The sequence below is a fragment of the Schistocerca americana genome, chromosome 4 (assembly GCF_021461395.2).
Source record: "Schistocerca americana isolate TAMUIC-IGC-003095 chromosome 4, iqSchAmer2.1, whole genome shotgun sequence".
In the NCBI taxonomy this organism is placed as follows: Eukaryota; Metazoa; Arthropoda; class Insecta; order Orthoptera; family Acrididae; genus Schistocerca; species Schistocerca americana.
The window spans coordinates 203,977,244-203,999,203 of NC_060122.1; the positions used below are offsets into that span (position 1 = coordinate 203,977,244).

At 41.3% G+C, this 21,960-nt stretch overlaps 1 protein-coding gene across 1 annotated transcript in view; it reads right to left on the bottom strand.

Moving 5' to 3' along the window:
* The window catches only part of LOC124613350 (sodium-coupled monocarboxylate transporter 1-like), a 92,698-nt gene that overhangs the window by 30,687 nt on the left and 40,051 nt on the right, over positions 1 to 21,960 (bottom strand). The window contains exons 8-9 of the mRNA XM_047142046.1: positions 13,600 to 13,709; positions 1,685 to 1,868 (exon numbers count right to left, since the gene is read on the bottom strand). Coding sequence (XP_046998002.1) covers positions 1,685 to 1,868; positions 13,600 to 13,709 — 294 coding nt within the window. The remainder of the gene's footprint in view (positions 1 to 1,684; positions 1,869 to 13,599; positions 13,710 to 21,960) is intronic.

The window sequence follows — 21,960 nt, forward strand, 5'->3', positions numbered from 1 at the left end:
AGTATTCGGTATCTGTATTGGCAACAGTCGGTAGCTACCTACTCAGTCGAAATTGTGCGAGGTATTGATAGAGACAACCGCATCCGATTACTCCAAAAATGTGGACGTGCGAAATTTTTAATTTTCGCTCCCTGTGGAAATCGGAATCTTGTGCATACATACACATCCTAATAAGGGGCGATGAAAAGTAGAAAAAAAGCTAATTTAAAACAATTCGTTTAAAAAAGAAACCACTGCTGCCAAGCATCGGCTTCTAGTACCGCGAAGAGTCTCAAAAATTATATGTGTGAAACACACTCTTTATGAAAGAGAAAGGTAATAGAAATTATGCAGCTAAATTGTTATTTTACAAAGAAGTGTGTTTCCATTCGAGAAATTTACCAATGGTAGTAATTATCTGATGAGATTTGGACGTACCATCTCTAGCTTTGGTGAAATCCTCTTCTACGGTTTATCTCTTAAGTTAGAGACCCAAATTCACGTCTTTGCTTACAGTGAAGCATTATCTTAGTAAGAATTTTTAAGATCGTTAAGGAACTCAGCGATCGTAATTAACGCCGAAATAAAATGTAGCAGTCGAGATTACAAAATTATGTTCTATCCAGTGGTGGTTTCGGTAATAACGACCATCTTCAGACCGAAGGTGTAGGTGGTGAGACGAGCGAGTGATCACGGCCTCTATGTGGTACCAGCTGCTATCGGTCACCAACTGCTCCAGTGACAGATACTGGCTCTTATCACTCACACCTCTCTCCATCTGGAGCCACGGTCTGAAAATGATAGTAGTTACCATAAGCAGTTACCAACATAGGCGTAACATAAATTTAATTTGTAAGTAGGCTGTTTAGGTTTTTTTATTGGTAACGCCACGTAGCGCTCTGTATGAAAATCACTGGCTGTGCTGTGTGTAGTCTGTGACTGGTTAGCATTGTTGTAATATTCGCTATTGTAGTGTTGGGCAGTTGGCTGTTAACAGCGCGTAACGTTGCGCAGTTGGAGGCGAGCCGCCAGCAGTGGTGGATGTGGGGAGAGAGATGGCGGAGTTTTGAGAGCGGATGATCTGGACGTGTGTCCATGAGAGACAGTAAATTTGTAAGACTGGATGTCATGAACTGATATATATATATATATATATATATATATATATATATATATATATATATATGACTATTGAACACTATTAAGGTAAATACATTGTTTGTTCTTTATCAAAATCTTTCATTTGCTAACTATGCCTATCAGTAGTTAGTGACTTCAATAGTTAGAATCTTTATTTAGCTGGCAGTATTGGCGCTCGCTGTATTGCAGTAGTTTGAGTAACGAAGATTTTTGTGAGGTAAGTGATTCATGAAAGGTATAGGTTACTGTTAGTCAGGGCCATTATTTTGTAGGGATTATTAAAAGTCAGATTGCGTTGCGCTAAAAATATTGTGTGTCAGTTTAGCGTTGATCAGAATAAGTAAAGAGAGTAATGTCTGAGTACGTTCAGTTTTGCTCAGCTGTTTGAAAAGCAAATAATGTAAGAGGTTTATCAGCACAGTCATTCATAAATTTTTCTAAGGGGACGTTTCAAATTTTGTATTTTTATATTATTTTAGTGGTAAAATTTTTGGTCACTTTTGCCTCAAGAAACACAGGTGTATTGTTAAAGCTTCAATTTTCACTAGCTGGCAACGGATCTCACCTCAAGCACGGTGCCCAGCTTCTCTACTACAAAGACCAAAGCTATGGTGATTGCTCCCACCACAAGCACGATGCTCTGCATGATGAGGTTCACCACGACGTCGGACTTCTTCCCTGGCATCAGAGGAAGCAAAAAGTCCTCGTAGATGGTCCCAGATAGTGCGTTAAGGCAGCCAGACATGGAACTGAAAGGACGGGAAAAGTTTCGAAAACAGTCCTTGTTCTCTGACTTGGAACATGCAATTCATCGGCAAATGTCAGCTAATTACACTCAGTAGAAAGATTAAGTTTAACTATTCACTTACCATTACTTAATTTTCTTCAGCATAATTACTTATCATTTGAGACAAATACTGATGTTGCACGAAGACAGACTTCACATCTTAATTGGCTATTCCTCGTCATCGATTTACGCAGTTATGTAATTTCTCTGGCTGTGTAGCTCTCACGTAGCAACGTCGTCACGTATCCAAATGTGGAAGGAGAGTCGTCTACTTCACCTGTTTGTGAACTGCCGAAAGTGTGTTCTATGATTTTTGGTAGAGCACAGATAAGCAGTCCCCATCACTTGTCTTGGTGAGTGTGAAAGCCATACTCAAGTTTAGAGTCGTACTACAACAATATCAAGTTAATTCGGTGGACTGAGCTGCTTTATCTACCTGTCTCACGAGGTGGATCATTGGGTATTATGTTGTAAAGGCAGGTAGCCTATGTAACCCACTCGTATCAGTTATATTCAGTATATCCCTCGGATGATTCCAATTCCTAAAACATTCACAATTGGATCAATTTTCGGCCTGTAACAGCCGTGCTAATTTTTAGTTATTGCATTAGAACATCACTTTTTACCCATGTGTCTTCGCTTTTTCCCGTATATTAGGAATGCTGTTCGAAGAACGGACAGCGAGACCGCATTATTTTAATGTAACTTCTTGATTAATTAGGTAAGGTACATCATACAGGAAGAAAACCGTCCATAAATGTTGCTACTTTGTATTAGCTGGACGCATCAAGTATCTGTACAACTTGTAAAATTTTATTTGATACATTTACAGTTACCAAACGTCGAATATTTTACAAAACAATTACATCCCTGCATTAGATCACTGAGCACTAGAGACTGACCAACCATTAGTCAACTTTTTAAAGCAAGTGCACTGGCTAACTACGGGTTAAAGTAAGAAGAAAAAAAGTTATAACTATGGTATTAGGACCAGCAATAACCGAGACTGTATTTAATACCACTGTGAATCAGGAATTTAGGAAAAACTGGAACTTACCGTGAGCTGTCCCCTAGGAATTTGTAGTTACTGCCGCCCATTACGGTTTGCAACAAAAAATGTACGTTCGTCACGCATACGTAAGAATTGTATTGCGTACGATACGTATAGAAAGGATTTTCAGCTCTGCACTAGTCATGAAATGTAATGAATTTTCAACTTTCAAAGCCTCTTGTCAGTAGCTTTCTTTGGCAGCTATAAAACGATGTAGAGTGGGTCACTTTACATGCCACAGATACATGTTTAGCTTGTTTGTATGTTGACCTATTGGCCATCTGTCGATCACTAAACACTTCTGTGCCTTAAATTTAGTACACAAGACAGATTATTCTTTGACTGTACTCACGTTACTAGAGAAACGTAATTTGATTTAAGAAAAAAAAATAGTATCGTAAATCACATTCAGAAATAATTTTTAATCAGACCATAGGAAAGAAAAAGGATTGTTGGGGTAGGTCTCGTAAGTCTGAGAGTGTACTCTGCGAAATTGATTAGTATTAATTTGTTGTGGACGTATTGTTAGATGGGTATCAGATGGGTCCGTCCAGTTCGTTTTCAGTCGATAGATAGTCCAAGATATTTTGATGTTTTAGTAAGTTGGATGATTTGGATAGTGTAGAAATCGGGACGACTGAAGTGACTGGTGGTAAATCCATTGATCTGATGGGATAGATTTTAACGCACCATAGGTTGCGCGCCCACGTGAGCTTATAGGAATGGTTATGGACAAACTACTGGGAACTCTGAAGTACTGGGTGTGGGTAGTGAAGGTGTCCTGAAGCAGACAGTGCGGAGCAGACTGGATTGGCGCCAATCCTGAGACTACTGCTGCAGCTTAAGTGCGACTCTGCTGTCCGTTGCCATCCACTCCTAACGAACTTCGGCTGCCTACTTGGCTACAGATTCAGTTTATTGCAGCTGCTATAGTAATATGCACATGGGTATTAGATTTATAAGCAAGTATTGCAAAAGGTTAGTGGTTGCAGTTTTCTGTTATTATTCAAGAAAGTGAATGTGTAACAAACGTATTTAAGAAACATACGGTTCCTCGTCGTATGTAAAATAACACGCTCAATGAAGAACTTCATCGAAATATGTATATAGTTCTCCATTGCACGTGTTGTAGCCGTGGCTGCCAGTATAAAATCTTTGCTTGTTGACAATCAGCTGGAGACCAGTCATTTTTATGGTGAGAGATAGTGGCAGTAGCGCTCTCGAGCAGGAAAGACTGAGCCACGCGTCCATAGGGCATTCGTCGGCACTGCTCCGTAACAGTCTTAATGCTTTTATAGCGTTTCAGTACCGCGATCGCTCTTTGCTTACGCGTCAGCGTGGAAGCGACCCATAGCAAATTGTGGCATGTGGTTTGAAATGCTGAACGTTGGCAGAAGTGTTAACTTTTACTGAGCGTTTGGGTAAATTATAATTCATGACCTCTTAACAATCGATGTTATCACTTGAAACAGTCATCATAGAATCCCTTGAGGAATTATTTAATGGGATTAGCTACAAAGAAAGTTTGTTGGAAAAGCAACGAGAGACTGCGGCCTAATATAGCTGGCGGGGAGTAATATCAACAACGACTATATAACCATTGGTATCGTAACTTTGTCCAGCGACAGTTAAATTACAACATGTCAAGACTCTACATATAGAAAACTTCTGTCAAGTGATTCTGGCAGCGAAAGCCTCAGCAAGTGTATCTGTAATTAGACAGATTGCAAAACCAACCTGAATGAAAGCAATGACTCACAGTTAACGGGAATTTCCACAGAAACAGCAATACCATGAAAGCCTAACGATTGCCTCTGAATTCACGAGGATTTCAAGCACGAAAATACGCTATACCACTGTCGCCAAGAAGATGCACACCTCATTCTTCCCCAGAAATACCAAGTAAAACTACAAGCTGCCGAATATTATTCACTAAGACTTAGCTTCCATTACAGAAGGGAAAGGTCACAGATAAATGTAGTACCTAATATTCCTATCGTAATAACATTTTTGTGGCTAGAGCTGCTGTAATTTATCAACGTTTTTTACAACAAGTACTGTAACTGATTTCTCTCTGTACTAATTTTCGTGGTGATTAGTCATTGAAAAGTCCTGCCAAGATTATAAAATCATAATATCAGGCGGTATTCCGATCCACACTGAAAATTAAATGCGTAATTTTGTTGGTTTTTTATACATATTACGTAAAAGTCATATATTGTCCATGTCCTATAGTGCTGAAGAGGCAGATATGCTGTTCAGTCAAACATACCTACAAGATCTTCAAGCAGTGCGAGGCAATATCAGTCGAGCTGCCAAGTGTATTCCCAGAAACTCCCAGATGTATGTACCTTTCAACCATATCGGTAAAAATGGATTGCAGTTCCAGTGGCCTAAACAATACGAACACACTTTTGCTGTGTACAAGACCCATGAATGGTAGCTTTTTCGGTGGGTAAGCCAGTAATCTACAGGAATTGCCTTTGGTTGGTTATCAAAACATCTTCTCTCCCGTGTTGAAAACAATTCAGCTCTCCCTTGCCACTGGGGTGGGAAACTGCCCCTAACGGTGGAAGAATTAGCAATGATCAACGGCATGATGATGCAGAAGGTAATGAAAACCGCTGTATTAAAGACACATAATACGTAGCCACAGGACAGGTGGCGGAAGATTCCGCTCTAGTCCACCTTTCGGACCTCCTGGAGGGGACCGCCAATGAGGAAATGACCTTTCGAAAAATAATGAATAATCAATGAAAGTATAACGTTCACCGAGTAGGGGCGTGGAATGTAAGAGGTTTTAACTTGGTAGGGAAGCTAGGAAATGGGACAAGGGAAGTGGTGAGGCTCATTCTTGATACGAGGGGTCGTTGAAGTGAAATGGAAAGAAAACAAGGATTTCTGGTCAGATGAGAATAGGTAATATCAACAGCAGCAGAAAAGGGTATAACAGGAGTAGGATTCGTTATGAATAGGAAGATAAGACAGAGAGTGAATTACTGTGAACGGTTCTGTCATAGAGCTGTTCTCATAAGATTCACAGCAAACCATCACCGACAACAGTTCAGGTGCCGAAGTCGTAAGCCGAAGATGAAAAGATAGATAAAGTATATGGCGATAGTTAATGGGTAATTCAGCACGCAATGGGATATGAAAATGAAAATCTAATACTCATGGGGGACCGAAATGCGGTTGTGGGGGAAGGAGTAGGAGAAAGGGTACGAGAGAATATGGGCTTGGTATTACGAATGAGAGAGGAGAAAAAGTAATTGAGTACTGCAATAAATTTCACCTGGTAATAGCGATACTCTGTTCACGAACCACAAGAGGGAGAAGTGTACTTGAAAAAGGCCAGGAGACACTCGGCTACATTACATAAAGGTGTGGCATAAATTCTGAAATGAGATACTGGATTGTAAGACGTACCCAGGAGCAGACGTGTAGTCAGATCACAATGTAGTAGTGATGAAGTGTAGGTTGAAGTTCCAAAGACCAATCAGGATGCATCAATGCAGAAACTAGTGTGGGATACGAAAGTACTAAGGGATGAAGACATACACTTGAAAATACTGCGATAATGCCCAGTAGGAAGTTCCGTTGAAGAGGAATGGATATCTCTAAAAAGGGCAATAACAGAAGCTGGAGAGAAGAATATAGGAACAAGAAAGGTAACTGAGAATAAACATTGGGTAACAGAAGAAATATTTCGGTTGATCTACGAAGGAAAGAATTTCAAAAATGTTCAGACAAATTCAGGAACACAGAAATTAAAGGCACTTAGGAATGATGTAAATAGGAAGTACAGGGAAGCTGAGGCGAAACGGCTGCATGAAAAATGTGAGGAAATCGAAAAAGAAATGATTGTCATAAGGACCGACTCAGCATACAGAAAAGTCAAAACAGCCTTCCATGAAATTAAAAGCATGGGCGAGAAAATTAAGAGTGACATGGAAATTTCACTGTTAAATACAGAGGAGAGAGCGAATAGATAGAAAAACTAGACTGAAGGCCTCTATGAGGCAGAACAATATACGTAATAGAAGAAGAAAAAGGAGTTGATATAGAAGAGATAGGGTATTCAGTACTTGAGGTGAAAAACATAGAAGTAGATGTCCTCGGTGTACAAAGCATCTTAAATCATTTAATAAAGGCAAAGCCTCCGGTCCAGATTGTATTCCAGTCAGGTTCCTTTCAGAGTATGCTGATACAATAGGTCCTTATTCAACAATTATATACAACTGCTTGTTCGCAGAAAGATCCGCATCTGAAGACTGGAAAATTACTCAAGTCACACCAGCACCCAAAAAGGGAAATACGAGTAATCGGCTGAATTACAGGTGCACGTCACTAACGTCGATTTGCAGTAGGATTTTGGAGCATATACTGTGTTCAAATGTTATAAATAGGTAATAGAAAACGATTTATTGACACATAGTCAGCTCGGATTCAGAAAATGTCGTTCTTGTGAAACGCAAACAGCTCTTTATACTCATGAAGTAATGAGTCCTATCAACAGGGGATGTCAAATTGAATCCACATTTCCATATTTCCAGAAGGCTTTAGACACCGTTCCTCAAAAGCGTCTTCTTAACAAACAGAGTGCCTTTGGAATATCGACTCCGTTGTCTGACTCGATTCGTGAGTTCCTGTCAGAAAGGTCACAGTTCGTAGTAATAGATGTAAAGTCATAGAGTAAAACAAAAGTAATATCCGACGTTTCTCAAGGAAGTGTTATAGGTCCTCTATTGTTCCTGACCTATATTAACGACATAAGAGACAATCTGAGTCGCACTCTTAAGATTGATTGCAGATGATGCTGTCATTTACCGTCTTGACAAGTCATCTGATGATCAAATGAAATGTAAAGTGACTTAGATAAGATATCTGTGTGGTCCGAAAAGTGCCAACTGACCCTGAATAAAGAAAAGCGTGAAGGTATTCGCATGAGTACTAAAAGAAATCCGCTAAATTTCGATTACGCGATAAGTCACACAGGCCTGAAGGCTGTAAATTCAACTAAATACTTAAGGATTACAATTTCACATAAACTAAATTGGAACGATCACACAGATAATGTTGTGGTTAGAGCAAACCAAAGACTGCGATTTATTGGCAGAACGCTTAGAAGGTGTAACAGGTCTACCAAAGAAACTGCTTACACCACGCTTGTCCGCCCTATTCTGGAGTACTGCTGTGCAGTGTGGGATCTGCATGAGGTGGGACTCACTGATGACATCGAAAAAGTACAATGGAGGGCAGCGAAACAGGGGAGATAGTGCCACAGACATGATACGTGAATTGGAGTGGCAATCATTAAAAGAAAGGCGTTTTTCGTTGCGACGGGATCTTCTCATGAAATGACCAGTTTACTCCTCCGATTGCGAAAACATGCTGTTGGCATCCACCTACATATGGGGAAATTATCATCACTTTAAAATAAGAGAAATCAGGGCTCGAACAAAAAATTTAAGTGCTCGTTTTTCCCGCGCGCCATTCGAGAGTGGAACGGTAGAGAGACACTTTTAAGGTGGTTCATTGAGCCCTCTGCCAGGCACTTTATTGTGAATAGCAGAGTAATCACGTAGATGTAGATGTAAGAGAGCTTTGGATGACTTAAGAACAAATGAGGCACAGTGAATAGATAACATTCCATCAGATTGTACGAGTCTGGCGACACACTAACTGTCTTTCGGAAAAACATCATGCACAGAACACTGCAAGAGTCGGAGAGTGCGACAACTGAAGCACAATCACGTCGATGGATCATACATCCAAGTTGCTGACAAGAATATTATACAGAAGAATGGAAAACGAAACTGGGGATGGGCTAGATGATGATACGTTTGGCATTAGGAAAGGTAAAGGTACCAGAAAGACAGTTCTGACGTTGCGTTTTGATAATGGAAGCATGACTAATTTGTCGACCGGGAGAAAGCGTTTGACAATGTCAAACGATGCCAGATTTTCGAAATTCTGAGAAAAATAGGCTAGGCTGTAGGGAGAGAAGGTTAAGTATACTATATGTGCAAGAGCCAAGGGGGAACAATAGGAGTGGAAGACCAAGAACGAAGCCTAGAAAGGATGTAAGACAGGGATGTAATCTTTCGCCCCTGCTGTTCAATCTGTACTTTGAAGAAACAATGACGGTGTAAGACGACGGAATTTTGTACACCTTAGATGTCGGGGGCCTCAGTTTTTCGTGTCGTTTATAGTGTTGCAAGTCACTGGTTTTCCAACATGGGATGGGTTTTTGTATGTATGTTTCACTTGTTTGATATTTAATACACGTGGCATCGAGAGCGACGAGAATAACTCCCTTATGTAAATTTGCCTGTTTAAGTTAGGTAGAAACAGGGGAAGCCAGTTTTAGTTAGCCACGCTGCGACACAATGGCCTGCAGAGCCGCAGCCTAGTCAAGGTCAAGTGCAGGTGACGGGCACGGCAGAAAACTGGAGGAAGATCAATATATCACTGAGCGGCGCGAGAGGACGTAACTTACCACTCTTCTGGATGATGGAGTGTTAATAAGGGGGTAACATACCTGGCTGTTCACTTGAAAACCAGCCAACTGTACGACATTGTACTTTTTATGCCATTTGCTGATTGGGCAGCCACCGCTACTAGCAAAGAAAGAGCGACTGCCATTGGCTGTTCCATCCAGTGTCCAACCCCACTGTAGAGGTGAGGGAAGCTAGGCTGAGGTGACAGACACTTTCCTTTGAGACGTCGTCAAGTGTGGTCAGAGGGCATCCTTCTCTGACATGACGACGGGGAAAGGAGATATGTTGATGTGAACACTTTGTTCACCCAGTTCCAAAATTCAGACAAGAGCTGGATGAATGCTTTTCCTAAAACTCCTCTGCGGAGAACGAAAAGAGCCAATACAGTTAAATTCTTGCAAGAACAACGAGGACAGAGTAACACCCGGCGCTCCAGCCTTGCGTGTGTGTTTAGCCATTAAAAGTAGACTAGAGTGAAGTTAACGTTTTTCACTTCATGAAAACGTAGGGCAAGTCTGTTAATATCGAATAAGCCACACTAAGTATAGGATCCTGATAGATCTACAGATTAGACGACACATGGTAGCAGCCAAGCCGACGACGCTGTGCAACACAAGGTAAAGAACGCAGCTTGCCATGAAATGTAAATGTCGTGTCACAAGCCAGTTTTTAGTCCAGTAAACCGAAAGTAATGTTATGTAGCAGAAACGAGAACAGAAAGGAGGACTAAAAAAGCAGATTAGCACTGGTAAAAAGTGCATTCCTGGCCAAGAGGAGTCAACTAATATAAATATAGGCCGTATTTTGAGGGAGAAAACCCACCATAGTGTGGTAGTGGAACGTGAAATATGGAAAAATGTGAACAGAAGAGAACTGAAGCATGTGAGATGCAGTGCTACAGAAGAATGTTAAAAATTACGTAGACTGATAAGGCACGCAATGAGGAGATTCTCTGGAGAATCCTCGAGGAAAGGAATATACGGAAAATTCTGGCAAGAAGAAGGGACAGGTTGGTAGCACGTAAGTTAAGACATCACAGAATAACTTCCATTCTAGTAAAGGGACCTGTAGAGGATAAAACTGTAGAGGCAGGCAGAAATTGGAATACATCCAGAAAGTGACAGAGGACATGGGTTGCAGGTGCTACTCAGATGAAGAGGTTGGCAGGAGAAGAATTCGTGGTGGGCCCCATCAAACCAATCAGAACATTGATGTCTAAGACGTATTGGACGTCGACGTCTTCCAACATGATATCAGCACAGTTTTAGCTCACAGAAAACCTGGCCAAACGCAGAAACGTATGATTTTAACATAAAAGACGTTGACAGCAGCACGAAAGACCCAGTCAGCCTAAGAATAATTCGCTCCTCTGTTTTCATATACAAGTTACATGTAATTACGATGAACAAAATGGCGATGGCTTTCCTTCTGCCTCACCATCTGTATCCGTCTGCCCCCCCCCCCCCCCCCCCCGCCCACAGATGCCCTACCATTTCATCAAAATCTCTCACCGCCTCAAATTCCTAATTCATCACTGTAGATCTTACATATGTCGTAAGGTTGAAGACGAAAATTCTTCTGATTGCTTTCCAACCAAAGGATGCAATCTCACCTAGACCAACGCATCCACGATCGTTTCCATGCGTCTCAACGCACACTGTAGCTCATCCCAACGAAACTTAAAAAGGTTCCCCTTTCTTGACTTTCAATTCTGTAGCGACATCTGCCGCGCGGGATTAGCCGAGCGGTCTCGGGCGCTGCAGTCATGGGTTGTGCGGCTGATCCCGGCGTAGGTTCGAGTCCTCCCTCGGGCATGGGTGTGTGTGTTTGTCCTTAGAATAATTTAGGTTACGTAGTGTGTAAGCTTAGGGACTGATGACCTTGGCAGTTAAGTCCCATAAGATTTCACACACATTTTTTTTCTTTTTTTTTCGTAGCAACATCTATCAACAAGAATGGAGTGCTCTCTGATTTTTGCTTTCGTGAAACCTCCAGTAGCCTGTCCAAATCTATAATGTCACAGACCAACATCCATTCCTCTCTGTTGAACTCACATCTCTTATTCACTCGTTTCGTACTATTCAACAAGGATGCCATTCATTTAAAACTGTAACCTCTAATCTTATCTGAAATCATGTTGGACAGAAGAGTATCAATATTGGCTGTTGACAATAGTCTTTCTCCCTTCCCCTCCTCATCCTTAAACTGCATTTGTTTCCTTTATTTACTTTACATATACCTGATATACGTAAGTGACAAGAGAAATTAATTGAACAAGTAAGAAATCAAAAAATTAGTTCACGTAAGTGGATGTGATCGCATGGGTGCAGGAAGTTTCTTTCTATAGACGATTGCTGACACTTGGTCTGAAACACAATAATAGCTACACATAGACAATCAGGCGCACTGGAAACTGGCAGGAGGGAAAATGGCCACGCCCATCATTTGCTAATAGTGTCCAAGATATATCGAAGTTCAACACGATTTCATCAGAGATCCTATGCCATTAGGTACTTTTGCTTTTCAGGTATGTGTAGCTGTTAATTACTCCTGATGGTAGATTTTTTCAAGCTAAGGACAAACAGAAACAATTGCTAAGCTTTTGCAAACAACGAAAAGTCGCAGTTTCTTTTATCGAACGATTTCGCTCTTCAGATGATAAAGAGCATGATCAGAATATACAATGTAAAAGATACAAATTGAGATAATACGGGAAGCTTTAATCGACATTACGTAAAGTACATATTCTGCTTCCAGTATGACAACTTACATTTAAAGTTGGTTGATAGCTTTAAAGACAGCATTTAAAGTTGTATGACCGCTCTAAAGATTAAACTGGGTGTACACATTATTTAACTTACGTTTAAAGTACCGTAAGCAGTAAATGATGACGTTGACAGCGCCAAATATGCAACTGACTGCACAACAGTACCTGTAACGTCCATGGTATAGCGTATAATTTACAACTACAGCAAATGGAATTTACATTTTAATCTCCTCTTTTTTGGGTGTGTGTGTAAACATCTCATATCTGCGCGTATCTGCGTATCTTTCAAAACACAATATAAAGTACATATTTAGAAATTATGTGCAAAAATGCATTCAAAACTACGGTTTTATCTGCTTATCTTTCAAAGAATAAGAGTACATCAGTAAAAATTAAAATATGTTTCCATACTGCCGTTTTTTAAAACATTTCTGGTAAGGTAATACCACAGGTATTGTATTTTGATTGCTTATCAACAGCACTTCATCAAAAAATTGGAAGAACCCATTTACAGTCAATTTAATCTTTGGCGCTGTCAATGTCATCATTTACGACTGTAAGTTTAATTGCTATAGTACAAACAGTATAATCTTTAGAGCCGTCAGCCAACTTGAAACGCAATCGTTCACGCTGTCAGCCAACATTAAACGCGAGTCACCATGTTGTTTTGTTGTTGTTGTAGTCTTCAGTCCAGAGACTGGTTTGATGCAGCTCTCCATGCTACTCTATCCTGTGCAAGCTTCTTCATCTCCCAGTACTTACTGCAACCTACATCCTTCTGAATCTGCTTAGTGTATTCATCTCTTGGGCTCCCTCTACGATTTTTACCCTCCACGCTGCTCTCCAATGCCAAAATGGTGATCCCTTGATGTCTCAGAACATGTCCTACCAACCGGTCCCTTCTTGTCACGTTGTGCCACAAACTCCTCTTCTCCTCAATTCTATTCAATACCTCCTCATTAGTTGTATGATCTACCCATCTAATCTTCAGCATTCTTCTGTAGCACCACATTTCGAAAGCTTCTATTCTCTTCTCGTCCAAACTATTTATCGTCCATGTTTCACTTCCATACATGGCTACGGAACGGAAGTATAATATGTGCTTTACGTAACGTCAGTGTAAGCTTTCCGTATTACCTCAGTTTGTATCTTCTACAGTGTATATTTTGTTGATGCTCTTGTTCATTTGACGAGCGAAACCGGTCATTAAATATACAAACTGCGGATATGGCTGTTTTCAAAAACTTCTTTTTAACAGTCGCTCCTCCTGCAAGGAATTCCTGTCCTTGATAGAAAATATTGCTGTTTCATGGCGAAATTGAAATAGATATGGAATCCAGTTGGTAGTTATCTCGCGGCCCTGCTGTTCACCTACCTTAGAGCAGCTCCAAATATTCCAGCAACGAAGAGCCCCGGCAATCCTGGGACGTGTCCAGCTACACTCATCACGTAGAAGGGCAGCAGCTGGTCTGGACGAGACACCTCCTGGAAAACATCAGCACAATCTCAGTGTCACGTCAGCATACGACCTCTAACGAATTAGCGCTACACAAACGTTATTCCAGGATATACAAGAACGAATATGTGAGGAAGCAGAAGTGGCGCATCCATCTGAAACGAAGCTCACAGAAAAGAAGTGCGAAAATGTTTGCTACGGACATGTTAACAGGTGAGTGCAGCACCGATGAATGCACCATTCTTAGTAAACGGCTGTACGGATTAGTATTCAGCTCCTTTGTTGTCTTCTCCTAATACTAGGGCCCAACGATGCATCCTCTCACGACTGCACGTTGTAAAATGGGTGGTCGTCACGGCGGTACCATATGACGTGGAGGAAGCGATACGGTGCCGGCGAGAGCTGCATCGTACAGATGGACATCGCTGGGATAGACGGTAAACCGGAAACGCGGCCAGAGCTTCAGCTGACGGTTGCGAAGTAGTACATAGCGCCATTAACGCCTATGGCAGCTAGATATCTTTTCAGTATAAATAAGTTTGTTTTTAGAATGCAATATGACCGAGTGGTTAGCACACTGGACTCTCACTCGGGGAAACGACGGTTCAAACCTACGTCTGGCCATCCTGGTTTAGGTTTCCCATAATTTCCTTAAATCGTGTAAAGCAAATGTCTGAATGCTATCTTCGAAAGGGAAAGGCCGATTTGCTTCCCTATCCTTCCCCAGTCCGAGCTTGTGCTACGTCTCTCATGATCTCGTTGTCGATGAGACCTTAATCTCTTGCTAGTATTATCAATAATACTGAACAGAAGATTCATGGTGAGGTCTATGTTGTATAATGGTAAACACTGTATATAAAGAGTAGATGGAAACTTACTAAAATAGAAGTGTTCTTCATCTCCCCATATTTTACATGGTTCTTGTTTTTTTTTTTGTCTTTTACTTTGTGAGCCTTTTACAGAAACATAAATAAAGATCTCTGTAGACAGGTAACACTCATCACTTCTGGGAGCAGTTTGCGTTATTCAAAGCGCAGAATTGACCTATTCTTTTAGTACATGAAACTTGGGTCAGTGTGCCAGTGGTGAGAGGCTGCTCGTTGTTTGAGGTAGCAATGTATACCATACGTTAGGCGTCATGGAGATAAGTATTTTGCAACTATTTCTCAAGTAATATTGGAAATGCCATGTGGCTAGGGCCTCCCGTCGGGTAGACCGTTCGCCTGGTGCAAGTCTTTCAAGTTGACGCCTCTTCGGCGACTTGCGCGTCGATGGGGATGAAATGATGATGGTAAGGACAACACCCAGTCCGTGAGCAGATGAGCAGAGAAAATCGACTCAGCCGGGACTCGAACCCGGAGCCTTAGGTTCGACATTCTGTCGCGCTGACCAATCAGCTACCAGGGGCGGACTCAGATAATATTGATCGTAGGATAGCCTGACGATGGTGCTTGAATCCGAAACCGATAGACGTTAGATAAACTAAACCATTGTTTCTGCTTGTAGTGGTCGCCGAACCAGCCGACATTATGTCATGAATAAGTGATTTAGTGCCTTTTCTAATAGCCTCGGTATAAAAAAGAAAGCTCTGATGATGATGTTGGCATAACTTCCTTAATTACGCCTAACTTGTGAGTGGTCCCCCCCCCCCCCCCCCCCGCTCCATTGACCCTTTCCTCCTCGTGTGTGAGTTGAGGAATTGAGTGTCTGTTGACAGTGAGATACGCATGTGTACTGTGGTGTCGTGTTTGCGTTGTACTGTGATGAGAGAAAAGGGTGAAACCCGGTAACGGCACATAGCCTACTACTCTCGAATAAGGTGCGTGGCTCCGCCAAGATCAAAGCCTGCACCCCATGGAGGGATCACCAATGAGTTGCACGTCCCCACTGAACTAGACAGTGTGGAAAGTTTTGGAATTTAACAAAAGACACTGGCGCAAAGACAAGTAAACGTGGTCTACGCTAACGTCTCTCTCCCATTTGTTGGTCAAATACTGTCTGTGCAAATTTCTTCTACCGTCAGAATTCAAACTGGCCACCTCCGATTTCCGCAGCACACTGCTGCATTATTGGCGTCTACTACGGAGAGCTTGGGAAGCCTAGTTTCTCAAACTCCGAATCTTCCACTGGAGCTGTTTTGCAACAGCAGTTTAGCCCCGTCCTCGACTCGAGTCTGCAGACATGTACGATTCCCTTCACCCTCGGTATTTTGTATTCTCCCTTTCTGGGATATTGCTAATGAAACGGCTTTCAATGTGGGATGCGAAAATTTTGTGAGGAACGGAACAATGACACCACCCGACAAAACCATAGTCCCAAAATTATCATTTGCTTCACAAAATGTGTCCCACTCCAGACCTCGCCTAATTGTTATCAAAATGTAAAAAGAAAGAATACGGCAAAATTATAACGTCATTCCTAGCGCCAGAAGTTTCGATGAGCAAATTTTTTGTACTGTTTTTGGATGCACGGTCGAGTAGGACCAGCAGGTATTTGTCCATCTTTTGCGGTTCACTTGCATCCAAAACTATTACCGGGCTGTGATGTAATCCCTTTACACACTATACGGCATTCGCTTCAAACACTGTCTGTGAAATCCGCAACCCCATAAATGTAGATAACTGCGGTATGCTGACAGCAGAGATACTCGTAAGGGGTAAAAAGTAGCCATCCTTGGCGGTGATTTGCTAACACTTATATTACAGATACTACTTTGAAATGTGCCTATTTGATACTATTTGAGGTCCTTTCGGGACCACAACGCCGCCAGTGAACGTACTGCACAGAGTTTCCCCTGCAGTTCTCTTGTTGTTGTAGTGACCTTCAGTCTGAAGTCTGGCTGAGAGGCCGCTCTCCACGCAACCCTCTTCGTCTCCAAATAGATGCTGCAACCTACATCCAAGTGAACTTCCTTACTGTATTCATCCCTTGGTCCCCCCCCCCCCCCCCAAGGTTTTTACTTCCCATGGTTTCCTCCATTACCAAATTCAGGATACTTTCATTTTTCACGATGTTTACTATCAAACGATTCCATCTATTAGTCAAGTTGCGCTATAAAATTATTTTCCCCCACTTCGTTTCAATACTTCCTCTTAGTTACTTGATCTGCCCACCTAAGCGTTAAAACTTTTCAGTAGCACTATACTCAACACAAATGCCTTCAGAAAAGACTTAAATTTTTATTAGAGGTTAACACGTTCCTTTTCTTAAAAAAATGTTTTTCGCGCTGTAGCCAGCCAGCATTTTTACATACTCTGTACTTGAACCACCATCAGTTATTTCACTGTCCAAACCGAGCAGCTACCTTTAGTGTCTCATTCCCTGATCTACTTGCCTCAGAACTACCTGAATTAATTCGACTACATTCTACTGGCGTACTTTTACTTTTATCGATGTTCATTTTACAATCTCCATCCCAATCAATTACTCTCACAAGTCGTTCGTTGTCTATGATAGAATTGCAATGTCATCAGAAAACATCAACGTTTTTTTTCCTTCTCCTTGAACATTAATTTCTCCTCCAAATTTCTTCTCTGTTTACCCCTCTGCTTCCTGAATGTATAGGTTGAATGACACGGGGATAGGCTAAATTCAGTTTCACTCCCTTGTGAACCACTGTTCATCTTTCATTTATTTGTTCTGTTTATTGTAACCGCCGTCTCATTTCTGTACAAGCGGCAAATGGCCTTTCCCTCCAAGTATTTTACCTTTGTAACTTCATAACTGCAAAGAGTATATTCCAGTAAACATTGTCAAAACCTTTCTCTAATTCTACAAATGCTATTAAGGTAGGCATGTCTTCCTTTAACGTTTCTTGTAAGATACGTCGTAGGGAAAGCATGGCCTCGACAGTTTTTATATTTCTCCGAGATCCAAACTTAACTTCCCCGAGACCTGTTCCTACCAGCATATCTGTAATAATTCTTGTCAGTTATTCACAAAAAACAAAAAACAAAAAATGGCTCTGAGCACTATGGGACTTAACTTCTGAGGTCATCAGTCACCTAGAACTTAGAACTACTTAAACCCAACAGCACACACACACCCATGCCCAAGGCAGGATTCGAACCTGCGACCGTAGCGGTCGCGTGGTTCCAGACTGTAGCGCCTAGAACCGCTCGGCCACCCCGGCCGGCAGTTATTTACAACCTTGACTTATTACACTGCTATATCGGCAATATTCATATCTGTCGGCAACCGTCGTCTTTGAAATTGGAATTATTCCATTCTTCTTGGAAACAGAGATTGTTGTTGACGCTAGGTGGACCAATTTTGTCATGGCTAGCTCTCCGAAGAAGCTCAATTATTCGTCTGCTCCAGGGTCCTTGTTTCGAACGGGTAGCAACTGTCTGAGAAACTGGAGTAATCAAAGCTCTCGAGAAGATAGATCTGTCAACGTTGGCCTCTGGTTCCACCCTCACTGGGGCCGCGTTGTTAGGAAGCACCAGTGGCACATGGTTCCCATGACCCTTGTTCAGTGCATAGCTGTTTTACTATTGCTGGCCAAGATGTAAATTACTCCCCGTCGGAGGTTTGCCCCAATGAGAGATTTGTTTCCACAGTGGTGTCTGGTGCCGGTCGTGGGTACTCTACAATTGACTTACGGAGTTCCCACAGAAAAATATGTGGTACATATTATTTAGGTAAGGCATGATACAAATGTTTAACAGATGAAAGAACAGAAATAACAATGGAAAGGAAGTCCTACTGCAATAGAGTACAGTTTTACTTCTGAAATAACACAAATTCTTACATAGAGATAACTCCCGGAAAGTACAGTCTGGTTATAATTGAACTTTCGCCACTTGAAGCGGAAAAGAGGGAAATCTATTTACCGTATGGATACCCAAACTTTTAGGGATGATGTTCAGACTATGCGCTGCAGAATTTGAGTTTCAGTAGTGTTTTTTCACTAGCGACGTTAGGCACCAGTAGTGATACGATGACGTAGGTTTGAGACACAAACATCGGTGTGCATTACAGCTGCAGGCAGTCTGGACAAGGTGAACAGGGCTCTACTCGTAAAGCTGTTTTATCAAAACAACAATAATACAGCTGCCGCTCTTAGAAAGCACCGATGCGTTATAGGAAGAGTTTCTCTTTCCACACCGATGCTGCAGAACGATACAGAAGAATTAACGGACAATTTGGGAATTGCGCCTGGAAGAGGCCGACGGCTAATAGTGCACAATCTGTGGAAGTTACCGTTGCCGTGGCTCAAAATGCTGGAGACAATCCGCGGTGTTAAGTAGAGCACAAGCTGTGTCATGACTGCTCAATATTCCATGAACTGCGGTTCAAAAAGTTCCGCGACGAACAACGAAATGGTGTCTCTTGTGCGGTTCCAGACTGTCGTGGATGCAAACGGTCCTCACATTGAGCAACATTGGTAGCCTAGAACGTAAACATTATATGCCATCAACAAATGATTCCCTTTCGTGTAGAAATTAAATTGTTATTCTTTCAATTGATTATTTCTCTCCCGCATGCCCTTACAAATGTTTCCACGAAGCTTCACTATTCTACGGCCACTCTTCATTTTTTGGGGGCCCTCAAAAAAGCAGCGAAAATTTAACCATCACCAAAAGGTATTTTTTCTGCTTCATATAATGTACACTTATTCAGCATGTGAAAAAGCTTTCGACACGAAATCTCATACAAGGTATAGTTCGAAGTAAATGAACGACAGAAAAATTACGATAATTGCTATTTACAAGGGGCGTTCAATAAGTAATGTAACACATTGTTTTCTCTGGAAAAAAATGAAGAATATGTTGTGGGATGTCGTGGAACGTTTCCTCTTGAGCCCCTGTATTTCCGTGAAGTACCGACAGGTAACGACGTCACACGTGGCCTTCGAAATGGCATCTCGAACGGAGCAGCGTTCCAAGGAGAGAGCTGTTATTGAGTTTCTTTTGGTGGAAAACCACAGTATTGCAGATATTCACAGGCGCTTGCAGAGTGTCTATGGAGTCCTGCCAGTGAACAAAAGCACGTTGAATCGCTCAGGGAGGCATCGCAACGCCTCTCATAAAAAACAGCATCTCTATCTTCATAATACTAATTTCTGCCCACAACAAAAATATTTTCGTTTTCATTTATTTAGTTACTAGTCAGACGAGTGAAGCTCTGTACCGTTTGAAGTTAATTGAATTAAGTCTCGATTGACATGTTCAACTCTTACTCGTAGTACTTACCTACGTTACCAATTTAACTAGAGCTTGATGCCTCAATATTTTTCATAATAAACTATCCTACTTTGCCTGGATGTGCTATAATGCTTCGTTCTTCTAAACTCTTCCTCAAAATTCTTCTTGTGCAGTACCATATTTCAAATACTTCAGCTCTTGGTATTTGTACAGCTTAATATCTATGTTTCGTTTACTTATAACACCACACTGCAAACGTTTTCAGGAAAGACTTCTTAGCACTTAAATTTATATTCACAGTCAACATATATCTCTTTTTCAAAGAACGTTTTCTTGCCATTGGTAGCCTACATTTTATATCGTCTTCACTTCTGCCCGCGTCACTTACCTCGTTGCCCAAATAGCAAAATTCGTTTACTGTTTTCGGCGTCTTATTCCTTAACCTAATTTTCTCAGCATAAAGTGACTTAAATCGACAACAGTCCATTACCATTCTTTTACTTATATCCACCTTATAACTTCTTTTCATTCCGTTCAACTGAACTGCTTTGCCGTCTCTAATAGAATTACAGCATATTTGGCTAAGCTAATTTCTTTTATTTCTTCTCCCTCAAATACAATTTCCTTTCCAAACGTGTCCGTAGTTTCCATTACTGATGACTCAGAATTCAATTTGTATGATTTGTAAGACAGCTTACGACGAAGTTTCTTTCTTTTCTCAGTTACTGCCTTTTTTCGTGTCATTTTGTTACTTCTTTCTTGTTTATCACAATTTTTAGATAAACTTCCCCTCCGTATATACTGATAACTTCACATTTCCAGCGAGTGTATTACATGAACATTATAAAAATCTTTTGTAATTCTACAAATGCTATAAATGATTTACCGTTTTCAAAACTATCTTCTAAGCCATGTCGTAATGACAGTATCGCTTCACGTTCTTTTGATTCATTCTATTTGTTATCCCTTTGTTACTGTCAAAATATTTTAACATGAGTGAAAATTCCTGTAAAATTCTGTCTCAAAAACGCAGAACACGAAAAAAAAGAAAAAAAAAACGCAGGAATGTGCTTATGTACAGATCCACACATACTGTGACGAATTTGCTGTCACTGCAAGAATAACTCAGCATAGTCTCTTTGCGCCGTTTTCGTTTTTCCTTTAATGACCCCACACACGAGGAGCATATTGGCCAACTCTTCACCAGTAAGCCTATCCGTACAGCAATTCATCATTCTTAACGTGCAAATAATATTACCGCAAAAACAAACCTGAGACAGAACCATGCATTACTTCTACAAACTTGAGGGCGAAGATTAAAGTACACATTACTGCCGTGAACAGCAAATATCGTGAGTATATGAAACACGTTTGTTTCCAAACAAGAAACACAGTGCATTCGGTTGACATTTGCTCTGTTCTGCAGGCATTTTCGGTGTAATGCCGATACAAAGGTGAATGTTATCAAACGAAATCCAGTTACTGTGTAACAGGTCATCGGAGGCCAACGGCATCTTATGCAGCAAAGCTCAGAAATTATACCTGAAGAACGTCTGAAATTTTGTCGATGGTGTTCGAGTTCACCGTGTAGATGTAGATACAGGTATAGAAATAGATATACAGGTTGTTATGGATACAGGTGCAGATATTATTATTGTTGACTCAGGACAGTGTTCTGAGCACAATTACAACAGTATTTACTGACCAATAATTACAGCTATGAGGATTACTATGTTTAGGTTGATTAGTACGTCGAAGTGTGATTGACAAGATAAAGTCATTCATGTTTGTGTTACCCTGGGCTGCAGTTCAGGTGCTGAAGTGTGGATTTGTGGATGCAAAACGAGAAGTCTATGTCGACAGGCACAGTTCACTTAGTGGTGCAGTTATGACTGTGCGGAAAATAAGCAGTAAATTATGTGACATGTCCGCAGAAAGGTCGTTAGATGCAGAATAAAACAACCAACACACTGAAATGGCTACACATTAAGGTACCAAAGATCACAAGATCGCCGGCCGAAGTGGCCGTGCGGTTAAAGGCGCTGTAGTCTGGAACCGCAAGACCGCTACGGTCGCAGGTTCGAATCCTGCCTCGGGCATGGATGTTTGTGATGTCCTTGGGTTAGTTAGG